Source organism: Palaemon carinicauda, chromosome 3 (genome assembly GCF_036898095.1).
Source record: "Palaemon carinicauda isolate YSFRI2023 chromosome 3, ASM3689809v2, whole genome shotgun sequence".
Classification (NCBI taxonomy): domain Eukaryota; kingdom Metazoa; phylum Arthropoda; class Malacostraca; order Decapoda; family Palaemonidae; genus Palaemon; species Palaemon carinicauda.
Window position 1 is genome coordinate 177,714,627 of NC_090727.1, and position 15,629 is coordinate 177,730,255.

Below are 15,629 nucleotides of genomic sequence, written 5' to 3' on the forward strand. Positions count from 1 at the left end.
CTTGTGTACTGTATTGTTTTTATCGTGTATTCAACACATGTACGAATATATATGTGCCATTTTGTGTCCAGTGACCCTTAGATGAAAGCAACCATTTTTGGCTAATGGTGAAGTATAAGTGTGATAGCAAAGCAATCTATATATGAGTAATTACTCTTCCTGTAAAGAAGTGCCAATATTTTAGAATAGATTAAGGGCTTGTAGAATTAAATTTCAATCATGGATCACATTACCGTCATTCCATCGAAGAGATTTGTCCAAATCTTACAAGAACTTTGCACTACATTTGGAGCCTTAGATAGTATCAAAGACAAATTGTCATCAAGCAGTAATTCTTACGGAGAGATAAAACTTACAACCCAAGAAATCAAATGGTGTCATCTCAAGATGAGAGAGAGAGGAATACCAGAGAGGGTGCATGAACTATTAGAAGAAAGTGAAGTTATTCTCCCAAAATACGAACCACCTCCTAGAAATCCAGAGCTTGAAGCACGCATTCAAAAACTACGAGCCGAACAAGAGAATCGAGAGTACAATAAAATGGTTGAATCTGTCAATCTCAATAGGGGAGGTGCTTATTTAGGTGATATATCCGAGGACATGAAAACTGTCAATAAACAAATAGTATCTGGAGCTCAGTACCTTCTCTCTATAGTTGGTACTTTCTTTGGAGTATTTATAGCCGTAGGGATGGCAACTCCAGATTATGGCGTCCGAGCCCTCCTAGCTACCTTATCAGCCCTGGTGGTTGGTCTTGCAGAAATTTACTTTATCATTAAACACGACGTTTGGGAAGAAGAGAAAAAGAAAAAGAAAAAATAGAGTTAATATTTGCGTCATTTCAAGTTACCATTTTTATTAAAAAGATTGAAAGATTACCGATCCTCACTTTTAGATTCGCACAGAGATCATTTAAAGGATCTGTCATTAAACAGGTAGAAGCAATTGGTGTAAGGTAAGGACTGTAAATAGCCAGGTGGGAAAATATTTCATTGTTTTGATAAAACATTGAATAAAGATATTTAACTGAGAGTAGGAGAGGTGATGCATAGTCCTTTGCCTTGGGTAAAGCATTATTGTGTTAATAAGTAACATTAGTGATATTTATGACAATGTCGTGTATCATGTGCCAAGAGTTCATCCGACAAGTATTCTTTGGAAATATTTAATTTTATACTGTACTGTACTGTGATTCAAAAGGACTAAGGTTAGCTTAGTACAGTACAGTTGGTCTTTGGGCTATGACATTTCAATGATATGATGCATCAATCATGATGTTACGAATTGTATTATATACGTACTGTAATTTTTTTTTTTTTTTTGTCCTATTTATGTATCCATGTCATAAGGTGTTCTGTATCTCCAAGATTAATGACTTTACTGTACTGCATTAGCCAAGGAGGTTTTATATGTGTCTTCTGAATTATGCTGAAATTCGATGTTCACCACGGCATAGGAAAAGATAGTCATCATAACCTGTATTCAAGTTTATTCACCTTTTTTTTTTTTTTTTTTTTTTTTTTTTTTTTTTTTTTTTTTTTTTTTTTTTTTTTTTTTTTTTTTTTTTACAGGTTATAGATATCAGAGGTTTGATTTTTTGTATCTTTTCTATTTGTTATCAAATATGATTTATTTAGATGTGTCCATAAACAGAATGCAATTAAACAAGGTTAGAAAAAGTAATAGCATTTAGGAGTATTGTACATTATCATTGACTATTCTTTTAACTATGCCATGAGAAGACATTCATAATAAAAATATTGCACAATATTGTAAAATACTTTACAAATATTTAATTACTAATCTTTTCTAATCACCAGGGGAACAAGGTGGGAGAGAAAATTCTTGTACAGTAGTTTAAAGTTTTACTTTGAAAGGCTTCATTGAGGGAAGACAACCCAAATGAATTCCAGGAAATTATTGAATTGAGTTTATTTTAATGATCATTTACTTTTTTTGAGTTCATGGTAGATTCAGCACTAGATTTTCATTGAAAAATAACTTCAGGCATATCATTCAGGAGTTCCTGTGATAGCTGAGCATTTCGTTATCTTTTAATACCATTCCCTGAAAGAAACATTACCAAGAATGCAACCGTTATTGTACAGTAGTATCTCAGTTTCAGAGTTAAATTCATTTTGGGAGCGAGCTCACAAGTTAAGATATTCATATTCTAAAATAATGTTTCACATGAAAAATAAGGCAAATTGACTAGATGTGTTCTACGAGTCCATGAATACACGTATACACTCAATTTTAAAAGTTTCGCAATGGCAATTCTTGAACAATGTATAACCCTTAACCTTAGAAATGAAAGAAATTCACTATGAAAAATAGAAGTAATTGATGAATTAACTCTATTTTTGCCTTTGAGATGAGAGGAGGAGGAGGAGGAAAAGAGGGTTATTGCTTAAAAGCAGAATCTCCCTCCATGAGCAGTTTGTGTAAAAATATCAGTTCTCTCTCTTGGACAATATTCACTGTCACCAAGTGAATATGCCTTATGGACACTTGGTCTTCATTTTTTTTACACTTGCATTCAATTTTGACAAGGAACCTACGTAGAGGCAACTGCTTTTGCCTTTTCTCTAAGATGGCTTGGAAATTTGGTAAATATCACATGATCAGACCGTGAACACTGCATGGGTGGTGTATGGGTACCTTGTGACTGATTTTGCCCTATAGTAGTCCACAAAAAATGCCAATACATTACAAAATATTTTCTCGCAGACTGATGCAATACTCGTAACACAATTCAAATTTGTATGCTCATATTCTGATTTGCTCATATTCAAAGTTTACTCATATTCAAAGTTTACTCATAATCCGAGGTACTACGGTACCGTGTACCGTAATACACTGTGTTTGCAATTTACGTTGATTTTTCATTAATAAGCAGATGAAGGTGTTGAAGTTTACCTTGGCATAAAGAGCGCTCTCCCAGTGTTGTGACCTGGTGTAATAGAGGTGTTAACATTTCGACTTACTGATTACTGATTTTTAATTTGTATGGATGTTATCTTTATTTTATTTTATTTTATTGCCTGGGTAAGATTAGTAGATTAATGCAGGAGTGGGAGGAATTTAAGTTTAAACTTGCATGACTATGGCTAACTTTGGTTGTTTCCTACCATTAGCAGCTGTACGCATGTGTACTAATCATTGAGAAATTATTCATTGAAAAGAACTAAGCACAAGTAAATGATGAAAATTTAAATTTGGTTACACGTTAGTGAAAGCTAGTTAGCATATTACAAAAAAAACTGGTAGAAGGGGATTTTTTTTTCTTTTTTTTTTGGTATGATAAGAATTTTGAAAAAAAATACTAAAAACTTATTGTACTTCACTACCAGCGAAGAAATTTTTATTATCTATTTTCATATTTTGATTCTCTTAAGTTAAAATCATTAAGGCTCAATTTTTTTATAAAAAAGACATACCTCTTATTTATAGTTTAGACATGTCAATAAAATAAAAGTACAGTATACCCAGCTCAGTTTTTGTAGATTGTTAAGGATTCTTTTTTTTTTATATGCTTGAAGTGTACTCTCCCATTCATAGGTGTTTCACATTTTGCATAAATGTCCATCAAGTCCAAATTCTTGTTCTGGATTTGGATGATCGGTTTTTGGAAGATTAGAGACAATCAAGTCTAAGATAGTTTGGAAGGATTTGGAACATCATATGGCTTAAAACTATTTAGAGTAAATTTATTTGCTTCTGAGATGAATGAAGTAGAAAAGAAAAATCTGCTTTTAGAAAACACATGTTGAGACCTTAATGTCTTCTTCATCAAAGGTAATGTTTTGAAGAATTAATCTTACAGCCATCGCTGAAGAAGTTTAGAGACTTAATTTGGTGTACTGTACTAAAATCCTGTATACTCTTAGGTAGTTGTCCTACACTGTACACAAGTTGCAGAATGATAGTTGAACTGCAGTGAACATCATTTATGTTCTTTGACTTTGATTATTTTGCTAGTATAAGTTTATCCCTCAGGGTCCGTTTTTTGTCATCAAAACCTAGATTAAGGCAATAATCTAATTCGGTGGTGTTATCACAACCTCAGGCAGGTAAATTGTGTTATGTATTTTGAATACAGTACTTCTAAGCATTCCAGATTTCTGCCTAGCTAGCTGTGCTCTTTGCTATTGTGTAGGCCAGTCCTAAGTTGATTGTAATCGTATCAATTCTTAGTGATTTCTAGTGGAGAATTAAACTACCAATATATTCAGTTGTTTGTTTTTTCTCCTGACCATTTGTAAATATATCTAGGCAATCTAAGAAAACTAGCTATTACCATACTTTTTCTTCTTCTTCCTTAGAATTCCCAACTGTCCATTCGCAATGTTTAGTAACTAGTGAATGTTCTTTAATGTTTTATACTTCTGTAGCTTTATATGGATGTCTTTTGGAATACTGTATTATGAAACTATTGTCTTATAGTACTTTACTTTGTATTACCTTACAGAGGGAGACAATAAAAATGTGTAAATTACAGTATAAGTAAGAAAAAATAACACGGATGCCTTTGACAAAGGTACTGTATTTTCTAAAAATAATTATTGTATAATTACTGCCATAGAAAGAATTTCCTTCCTATTCCAAAAAATTCATACTGTAGCTATTTCTAATGGTGAAGTGATTTCATTTTTATTAGGTTTCCTTCTAGCAAATATTATAAGACCATTCAAGCATATTTCATTGTGAAAAGGATTTGAATGATACAGTACAGTACCTTATTTGCTGTTAAAGATTGTGCTATAGTTTGTAGACTGGACTTGCTAGCAAAAAGTACCATGAGAATAATAACGATAAAAATAATAACGGTTCAAAAGGCATAAGGCCAGGGACTTAACCAAGAACCTAAGTGACAGAGTACTAAACGGGCAGACTAAGATGAATTCCCCAAGACAAGAGAACAAACAATGGCCGCCGTGGACGGACCAGACGGGAATGATAAAACAGACTATACTGGATATAAAACAAAAGCCCGGTACTAGAAAAACCTGTCAAAACAAACTAAGGTACTTAACATTGGAATGGGTGAAGATGGAGCTTCGGTCATGACGAAATAAATCCACGAGTGTGAAAATAGCCGAGAGCACCACAAAATACACACAATTGTAGCAGTCCAAAAAGAAGGATGTTGTTCAGATGGCGCTCGCGTCGGGCGTGGGTGGCGTGGCTCTGGTAGGTTGGCTGGGGCCTCTGTATCGGCCCATCCCTTTGACGAAGGAATTAACTAAATGGAAGATAGCCTGTGAATGGTGGATTTCACGCGCCTTTGCTTTATACACGACACCCACAAGGTGCTCGCGCGAGGTTAGTAACCTCTGCATTCCATGCTTTTATCTTTCTCTGGTATAATTGGAAGATTTTATCAGAAAAGTGTATTAGAAGGACCCCTTTTCACCGGGTGCCACAGGTCTCTCCCCAGAAATAGATTTTTCCTTCATCAAAATCCCTTTTTTGGCTTGATGTAATATACTGTATATAGCTTCTTTCAATCTATAAGTACCTTGACACTTGTGCAATTTCTGTTCACGCAATGGGCTCTCCCCTCGATACCTATTGCTCCAGTCCCCTTAATTTTTTTTTTTTTCTATGTTTTTCTACCAGTTTACTCTTCTTGTACTGACTCATCATGTGGCTGGTATGGTGTCTACACCTACAATTCTGACCCCTGCTGTTTTTTCTTCCTCGGCTTAGTCATGGCCTTGGCAGCTACTGTGTTTGGCAACAACTACAATTCTTTATGCGGCTCCATCGCTAGTAGGCTACCTAATTTGGAAGACTACTTTCATAGCCTCCTTCAAGGGTCGTTGTTTTTATTTAGGCTTATGCACACCCTAAGAGTATCCAGAAGTCTTGTGAAGCTTAGGAGGTCTTTTCCCTGCACAGATCAAGTCAAAAGTCTAATCTTCCCCACCAGTTTTCCGATCGGTCGAGGTGCAAGAACACTCCTGGTTCCCAAATCATCGTTGCAAGTCAGGCTGTTGATCGTCAAGCTACTTCTTACTCCACAAGTTATATTAGACCCAGTTTTGATACCAGTCAATCACTAGCAAAAAGGCTTATGAGTTGCCTTGCTGGCCTGCTGTTTCTTCTGGCTTCCACATTAATATTTCTCCTCTCCAGCACAAACTGTGTTCTCTTTTGTTGCAGGGTTATCTTCCCAAGTCTCTGATTAGGATTCATTGCACACTCCTTCCAGTAAGTCACTTTCACCTGGCCCCTCTGGTCTTGGAAACCCCCAAGGACTTTAGGTAATCCATGGCCTCCAAAGACAGTAAACTTTGATTGGGCTTAGAATGAAGTCTTTATGATAGAAGGCTCGAGTGAGTTACAGAGGAAGGAGGACAGCCATGGCCTGCTAGATGATGTTTTACTTATTTAGATACAATACATGTATGTCCCACCATCTTTGAATGCCCTGCATCCATCTAGCTAGTGTAGCTGTCTCATTCTTCTGTGCCCTTGAAAGGATAAAGAAAAGGTATTTGAATTATAAATGGTTGATTTGATAGAATTCTCTTTTAGATTTTGAAAATGTTATGTTCATGTGAAGTCTTTAATCATTAAAAGCCTGATTAGTAAATAGGTGAGAGGATAAATTTTGCTATGAAGAGAAATGGCCTTCAACAAGTACTAAGGGCATGAGTGATGATGATTACAATGAGGATGAGGTAGTTGCAGCATGTGATCCTCTCAGCCCTCAAAACACTACTCTCTATGATATTTGTCCCCACAGAATATATATCAAGAAATATGTAAGATTTAGAATTTTTCTTTGTATCACCAGAAATTGACAGAGCTCAAAACTAAACTTGAATGAGAGGGAAGAGGATATTGGAAGGGTCAATGGGAAAACATTGTTGAGCTGTGCTTAACCCTTGCAGCACTGCTACATATAAGTGCACTTGTTTTACCATATTGTTAGAAAGAGAAGAAACATATATGTTTACGTAATTTTTTGTTTCTAACTAAGCAAACCAGTATTTATACATAGGGATGGGTTTAAGGCAACATATTGTTTACCAGAAAGTTGATGAAGCTCCACCCACTGCTCATTTCCGCCAATAAATATCTGATGGACTTCATCTTCATGAGAGGTATACACTTGAGCCACTCTAATCTTAGTGGTACCATCCCTTTGTGGTATGGTAGGGAGTGGACATTTGGTAAGCAGCTTTCACAGGTGTCATTGGTGGAGAAATTAATTCCAGGAAAGGCTAACGGTGTCTTCTTTGGAATTTCAGACAGTCTTAATTTTTTCTCTCCCTTAAACTTTATTTTTTTCCATTGTTTTTTTTTTCATTGTTATTATGACCCCTTCCCTCCCCCTGAAAAAATAATTAATGAGTAAACTTAATATTCCCCGTACCTCTGGATCAAATGGCGAACCCCAGACACCGTTGACGACTTCTGCTTGTTTAAATAGGGAAAGCTCTGTTGACAACCTCGGCAATAAAAAGGATTCCTCCAACAATACTTCTCTGACCAGTGTTGTTAAAGACAATTTATCGGCACTGGTGGAAAATGATGCTTGTAATAACCGTAATACTTTACTCTCTGGTTCTGGCTCATTACCAGATCCAACAAAAAATCTGAAAATTCTCCACTTAAAAAACATACCAATTGGTTGTAGCTATGACATAATTCATGAAGCCTTCTGTAGATTTGGGGCAATCAAAGAAATTTTAATGGAGCTTAGTGGTAGTAAAGGCTTTTGGGAAGCTTGGGTATCATTTTCAAGTTTTGAGATTGCTTTAGAAGCAAATAGAAATTTAGAGAGCATAAAAATTGACAATTGTTTGATTTCTGGGGCTCTATGTGATAAAGCACCAAGACACCTAGAGGTATATAAACCAGAAGAATGGATGGAAAAAGAAATAGAGCATAGACTTCCAGAAGTAAGAACCCCCAAGCCCCCAACATGGATAATTGCATCTGGGAAGATAGATAATTATAACTATCATAAGATTAGTAAATTTATACAAAAAAAAAAAAGTTGGTTTAATTAAAAGTAAGGATATTAGTAGATACGGTAAGCAATCTGTTTTGATTAATGCAAAATCAGATACTCAAGCTCTCATGCTTTGTGGCATGAAGATTGCAGAAATTGATTCTATTAAGGATATTAAACCACATATGAGCTTCAGCTATGGTAAAGGGGTAGTTTTTGATAAAGATCTATATGAATTCTCAGAACCAGAAATTCTGGACATGTGCCCTGCTAATGTTTGGAAAGTAAGTAAGATCCCTCAAACAAGCATGGTAGTTTTAACATTTGAAACCCCTGTTATACCAGATCATATGATTATTGAGAATGAAAGAGTACGTGTTCGAGAATATAAACCTAGGCCTTTACAATGCTTTAATTGTTTCAAGTACGGTCACCCTTCCCGGTACTGCAATAATACGAAGATCTGTATTAACTGTTCTTTGTTAGAACATGGCCAATGCAACAGAGATACAACCTGTGCAAACTGTAAAGATCATCATAAATCAAATGATAAAAGATGTAGAGAATACAAGAAAGAAGAAGCTGCAATCTTGAAAGCAAATGCTGAACATATAAGTGTAGGTTATGCAAAGCATTTACTCAATCGGCAACTTAATTTTGCTCGCGTGGTTAAGATGCCACCAAAAGATTATAATCCACTACCCCTTACTACCACAGGGGGACCAGTGGCAGCACCTGGCCTGTCAGGTGCATCTCCCTTAGTGGTAGTAGCCCAGCCATCTGGGTCAAGTGCTCTGCCTATAAAAGCCAGAGCACAAACCTCCAAAGAGGTCAATATGGTTTCCAACACACCAAAAGTGTTGTCACCGATAGGAGCATCTCCCCTAGAGGTAGTAGCCCAGCCTTCTGGGTTATGTGCTCGAACTGTTGAAGTTCTAGCACAATCCTCCAAGGAAGCCAATGTGGCTTCCACCACCTTAAATGTATTGTCTCAGGCAGAATTTCTACCTGATTTGATGGAGATTGGAAAACAAGATCTTCTAAAGAGGAAAAGGTCCCCATCATCCTCACCTTCATCTAAGTCAGGTAAGTGCCCTACTGCTCATGATCCTAAGGTTGACTCTTATAAAGATCCTAGAAAGAAAGAAAAGAAGAGTGGTGGCCTAGTAAAGCCTTCCATCTCCAGGCCTTACATGGCTTCATCTGAAAAGTCCCAAAAGACAAATGAGACAAAGAAAAATAATAACAAAAGATAATGTCTATCATCCAGTGGAATTGCAGAGGTCTAAGTACTAGCATTGAGCAAATAAAAACTTTAACCAGGGACTCAGACACGAAGGTAATTTGCCTACAGGAAACCAAGATCAGTGACAAACCATTTAATCCTGGACTCCATTATCATTTTTGTAGATCCCCTCCTTTGCAAGCTGCAAGAGCTCAAGGTGGTACAGGTTTTATTATTCACAAATCTGTAAAATTTGAAACAATCCCACTCAATACACCACTACAGGATTGTGCAGTTAGAACTCATATCGGGAAAAAAATTACTTTATGCTCGCTATATATTGAACCATCCTTAGAACTTTTCCTCTTAGATCATGCTGGTAATCCAAGAAGGCTTAGACTTTCTGATCTCCAAGACTTGATCAATCAGCTTCCTGCCCCTTTTATTTTAATGGGTGATTTTAATGCAAAGCATACTTTATGGGGTGGAAATGTGTGCGATAGATGGGGTAATCTTGTAGAAGAATTAATCGACAACAATGATGTAATACTAATGAATGATGGTTCTCCAACTAGGTATGATGTATTCCACAACTCTACATCAGCCATTGATTTGTCAATCTGTTCCTCATCCATTCGATTGGACTACCTTTGGTCAGTAAATGAACACCTACATGGCAGTGACCATTGGCCAATAATGTTAAATTATGTCCATAATCTTCCTTCTCAGTGTCCACCAAAATGGAAGATAGATGAGGCAGACTGGGAAGCTTATGAAAACTGTTCACACTCTGATAAAGAATATGAGGAATTTACATCTCCAGTGCATGCCTATCAACATCTTGAAAATATTATTGATGATAATGCTAGCAAGTTTATACCTAGAACATGCGGTTTACCTCATCGCTCTGTAGTTCCTTGGTGGAGTAAAGAATGTGCCAACGCAAGAAAAGTGACCCGAACTTGCTTCAGAAGATACTTGAGGACAAACTATTTAGCAGATAGAATAGCATATCTCAGAGCCTGTGCCAAACAAAAAAGAATTTTTAAAAAAGCAAAGAGAGCATCTTGGAAGAAATATATATCTAATATTAATACCAAAACTCCTTCAAAGGAAATATGGGACAAGATTAGAAAACTTCAAGGTAAATTCGTCCCTAAGCCTCTACCAATATTAAGGGAAAATAATAGATATATATCTGACCCCAAAGATGTAGCAGAGGTTCTTGCTAAGCACTTTGCTCATGTATCAAGTGCTGACAACTATTCCCCAGCATTTCAACAAATTAGAGCATCAACATCTGTTGTTCCTCCTGCTTCTTCAAATACTGAAGCTTTTAACCTGCCTTTTAGTATGGAGGAGATGCAAAATGCTATCTCAAGCTCTTCTTTAACTGCCCCAGGTGAGGATGGCATCCGGTATGAAATGATATCACATCTTCCAGTGGATACCAAGGAATTTTTATTAGAAACCTTTAATGGTCTATGGGCTTCCCATACATCTCCTGATTCCTGGCATACTTCAATTGTAATTCCAGGCCACAAGTCTGGTAAAGACCCAGAACTGCCATCTAGTTATAGGCCCATATCCTTGACCAGTTGCATATGCAAATTATTTGAGAGAATGATCAACAACAGACTTGTGTGGTATCTAGAATCAAAAAAATCTTTTATCTAACAGACAGTTTGGTTTTAGGAAGAACCGAAGTACTCTAGACCCTTTGCTGATGTTATCAAGGGAAATTTCAAATGCGTTTTCTAACCAAAACCAGGTGGTGGGTGTCTTTTTTGACCTCGAAAAGGCATATGACACCACCTGGAGGGGTGGTATTTTAAAGCAATTGGCCTCGTGGGGTATAGGAGGACATATGTTCTCTTTTATTGAAGAATTTTTATCAAACCGCTCAATTAAAGTGAGAGTAGGGTCAGAACTATCTTCATCCTACATGCAAGAAGAAGGTGTCCCCCAAGGCAGCGTATTGAGTGTGACCTTGTTTGCTGTTGCTATTAATAGTCTCATTAGTCACATACCTCCTGGCATACAAGGATCACTATTTGTCGATGACTTTGCAATTTATTGTTGTGGATCATCTGCACTACAAGCATGCCAAAATCTTCAAATTGCAATAAATGCTGCTTCCGCATGGGCAAATTCTCGTGGATTCATGTTTTCTCCTCAGAAGACCAAAGCCATTCGCTTTACTCGTACTCGTAAAAGGGAAGAGATCCCCACCCTTTTCTTAAATGATTGTATTTTGCCATATGAGGATAGTGTCAAGTTTCTTGGAGTCATTTTCGACAAGAAAATGACATTTGGTCCCCATATAAATGACCTATCTATCAGGGTTAAGAAGTCACTGAACATTCTGAAAGTGATATCGCATTTTGATTGGGGTGCTGATAGAACAGCTTTGCTTAGAATTTATACATCTTTGTGTCTGAGCAAGTTAGACTATGCATGCCAAATATATGGGTCAGCTACAAAGACTTTACTTGGAAAACTTGATATTGTTCACAATGCTGGGCTTCGCATCTGCACAGGTGCTTACAGAACATCTCCCATTGACAGTCTCTATGTTGATTCTGGCATACCTCCCCTTTCCATTCGCAGAGAGGAGTTGAGTTTGAGGTTTTTAGCTAGGTCCCTTGCTGTGAGAAACAATCCTAACTGTAAATATGTTAGGGCGCCTTTAGATCGGGCTCCTAACAGATCTAGAGTGCCTAAGCCTTTGGAAGTACAGCTGAAAAATGATGCTAGAGAAGTAGGCTTGTTAACAGCACAGATAGCAGAGGTAGGATATCCCAAGTCTCCTCCTTGGTGTAATCCACCTGTTAAAGTATGTTTTATGGCAGGAGGGAAAAATACCTTATCTAGTAGGGTAATGAAAAGTGAGTTTTTAAATCATGCTGCTCAACATCATGGGAAACATGTTTTTACAGATGGCTCCAAATCGGCTGCAGGAGTTGGCAGTGCAGCTGTGGTGGGGGATATTGTTATTAGAAGGAAACTCCCATCCTCTTGTTCAATTTTTACTGCTGAGCTGTACGCAATAATTCTCGCAGTCCAACATATTTTTAAAAATGGCAACCAAAATAGTTTTTATGCAATTTTTACGGATTCCAATAGTGTTTTACTCTCATTAAAACAAATTATGCCAGGCCATCATCTAGTACAAGAGGTGCAGGACTGGTTAGTACTTCTGCAGTCTAGGAAGAGTATCAGTGTTCACTTCTGTTGGGTCCCTGCCCATGTTGGGGTGGATGGGAATGAACAAGTAGATAAGGCAGCAAAGGAAGCTTCAGGGCTAAGTAATCCATCCCCCTTGAGTATTCCTTACAAAGATCTTAAAAGTGAGATTCATCTTTACTGTAAAAATAAGTGGCAAGCTTGATGGTCTGAACTGACCACCAATACAAAATTGAAACAAATCCACCCATTGGTGGATAAATGGTCATCTTGTAATTCTACAAGTAGAAGGGATACCATTATTATAACTAGGCTGCGTATTGGCCATACACATGCAACGCACAATTATTTAATGAAGAATGAGGAAGGGAGACAGGCCCCTCTTTGTAATACCTGTCAAGTGACAATGGATGTTAAACATATTTTAGTCGATTGTCCTGTTTTTAATCTTCAGAGGAGGACACATTTACTCCAGGACAAACCTTTAAGAGATATACTGGGGGAAAACTGTAATACCCTGAACTTGAGAAAATTTATACAAAGTATTGGGTTATATTACGAGCTATAATTGATTTTATTAATTTATTTATTTATTTTACCCTTTTAATCCCTATTTATTTCACATCTAGATTTTATTGTATGAAAGTGTTACGATTTGTATTAAAGGTTAAAATGATACTAAATGGTGTGAGTGTACAGATATGATTGAATGATTTTCGTTATATAGTGCTGAATGGCCTTTGATGCCCCAGTGCTTGGCTTAATGCCTAAATCCTATATTCAATTCAATTCAATTCATGAGAGGTATGGAGAGGACTTTTTTGAATACTTAACCATTGTTCCTCAGGCAGTTATTCATGAAAAATTAACATGGTTTTGTGAGTAAACATTGGGAATTCGAATTCTAAACGATTTTCTCTTTTATTGTCCTATTTCACTTTTTTTTTTTTTTTTTTTTTTTCATTGGTGATGACTGCTCTTGAATTAGGGCTGAGTACCTGCCAGATAGCTCAGATGAGGATTACAGTGATAGTGCTGATAGTTACTTATTATTTTTGCTATTATTATCCTATTGTTATTATTGGCTACAAGTGAATTTTGATATACTAGCGATCATAGAGGGTTCTCAAGCGGTATGCTGGGGTAGGTTGCAGTGCAACAAAGTAGTAGTGAAGTGGTTAAAGAATCTCATAGCCATAATCTGATCTCGATATGAATTCATACATTATGTACAGTTGGAAAAAGGAATTCCTGGTACATCTCATTCAGAGGAAGTGCACCCAGCCACACCCTTACTGCACAGAAAGTTCTTATTTTAGCCCCGCCCACCACTTCTGCTATCTCTCCCTACACTGTCTGTTTGGCTACTTGTTGCAAAGTAAGAGTGTACTTCCTCGGAGTTGGGTGTACCAGGGTCTCCTGTGTCCAACTGTACTTTTCATCATGGGAATAACAAACATGATTACAAGTTAAGAATTTAAACTATACAATACTAAAAACTCATGCCAGACATTATTATGAAAGTGACCTTGGAAGAATCCTTCAGATGGCTGCTATGTCACATTTTCTATATACAGTATGCTGAACAGTGAATAGATCATTACTAGATTCTCTTATAAAGTATTACTGTATGTTTCTAAATTATTTACTGTTTAAATATCCTCTGATGGTTTAATAGTATGTGGAACTCACTTTTAACTTTCCATATTGTTCCATCACTTACAGGTCTCATAAATTGTGTATAGTTTTCTTTTTTACACAAAATCAGGTACAACTGATAAATTGCCATAATTTCCCTTTTCTTTATTATAGGAGAAGAATTATAGAAATATTACCAGCAGTTACTTGGGCATATTTATGAGTAGTAAGATCATAATACATGGTTAACAAGATTCAGGAATTTATCCCTTAGATGACCATTCAACAACTGTGAGTTGACATTTGGTTTCTTTACAGTTTTTATAGTAGTGTTTCCAATCATCAATTTCAAGGGTATAAAGGAAAATGCATGGATGTTTTTTCTCATGAAGTATCAAACTTCTTATTCTTATTGAGTAAGAAATAATGTACAGTATTCAACAGAATGGCAAACTCAATCCACAAGTGATCCGTATAAATATTTTGCCCTTAGGCAGCAGCTCTTTGAAGTGTGATTATTTTGACAAATTTTATTAATTTCAAAGTCAGTCACTTCTAAATAAGAAGTGCACTCTCCATTCTTACAATGTTGTTTCTGGCCATTTGAAACTAGGGAAGCTCCACTTGTCATTACCATTATGACAGTCATCACAGCCATTGTAGACTTAGTAGTAAAGGGTGCAGATTCCTTTTTGATAAAGAAAGCGTCTTTTCGGAGGGCAGGTAAATCCAGTGCAGTTTTCCTCATCACTTCTATTAGCATAGTTAACAAATTCATCACACTGATGGAAGGACCTATGGTACTTCCCTGAACAGAACTTGGTAAAAGAAAAACTTGAAGCCTGAGTAGCTTTTTTTTTCATAGATCCCATCAGATCATTGGGCATAACCATTACAGAGTTTATACCTTGCCATTATCTCTCCTAACTTACAGTGAGTGACATTACCCATGTATGTATCCTTATCACCCTTTCCATAACTACCATCTTGACTATCCATATTATAACAATCACAATGAGAAGAGGTCCTCTTGAAATGCACATGAAATATTTCTTTTTGTTAGGGTAAGCTTCACAATTTAGCTGTTCACATCCACCATGTCAATCAGTTTTCCAAGACAAATGTGACTGATAGATGCATTACCCAGAATCATAATGAAACTCAGATTTTGAAAAGCACGCAGTTATCTCAGTCCTCCTCACCCCTACCATTGGGAGTCACAATACCCATCACAAGGGCACCCTTAAGATGGCAGACAATCTCCAGTTTAGAGATGAATTTACACTCTTCCCCATAGTACAGTTCATCACTACCATATGTGCAAACTTTGTCAATACAATCTCAAACACTGATCTATCTTTTCTCCAGGGCTAACCTTCTTACCAGTTAATTTCTCCACTTCTTACATCTCAAATACCAAGCAAAAGGTTCATGCAAAATCTTCAACATTGTTTTTATTTTCACTCAACATTAAACTTACGCCTATTAAGGAGAATTGGCTCATTGAGTCCTCATGGGTGAAATGGGTTACTATTCTCCTCAACTGTTCCTCTCATGTTAGCCTTACAGTAATTTTTAAGGATATAGAAGATGCAATTTCTCCATGTTAAA

At 36.6% G+C, this 15,629-nt stretch overlaps 1 protein-coding gene across 1 annotated transcript; it reads left to right on the forward strand.

Moving 5' to 3' along the window:
* The first annotated feature begins 132 nt into the window (after window positions 1–132).
* LOC137638791 (transmembrane protein 199) lies at window positions 133–4,230 on the forward strand. The gene has a single exon (XM_068371158.1). It carries the CDS (start codon window positions 220–222, stop codon window positions 820–822), a length of 603 nt encoding a protein of 200 aa, XP_068227259.1. The 5' UTR covers window positions 133–219; the 3' UTR covers window positions 823–4,230.
* Window positions 4,231–15,629: the final 11,399 nt, after the last annotated feature.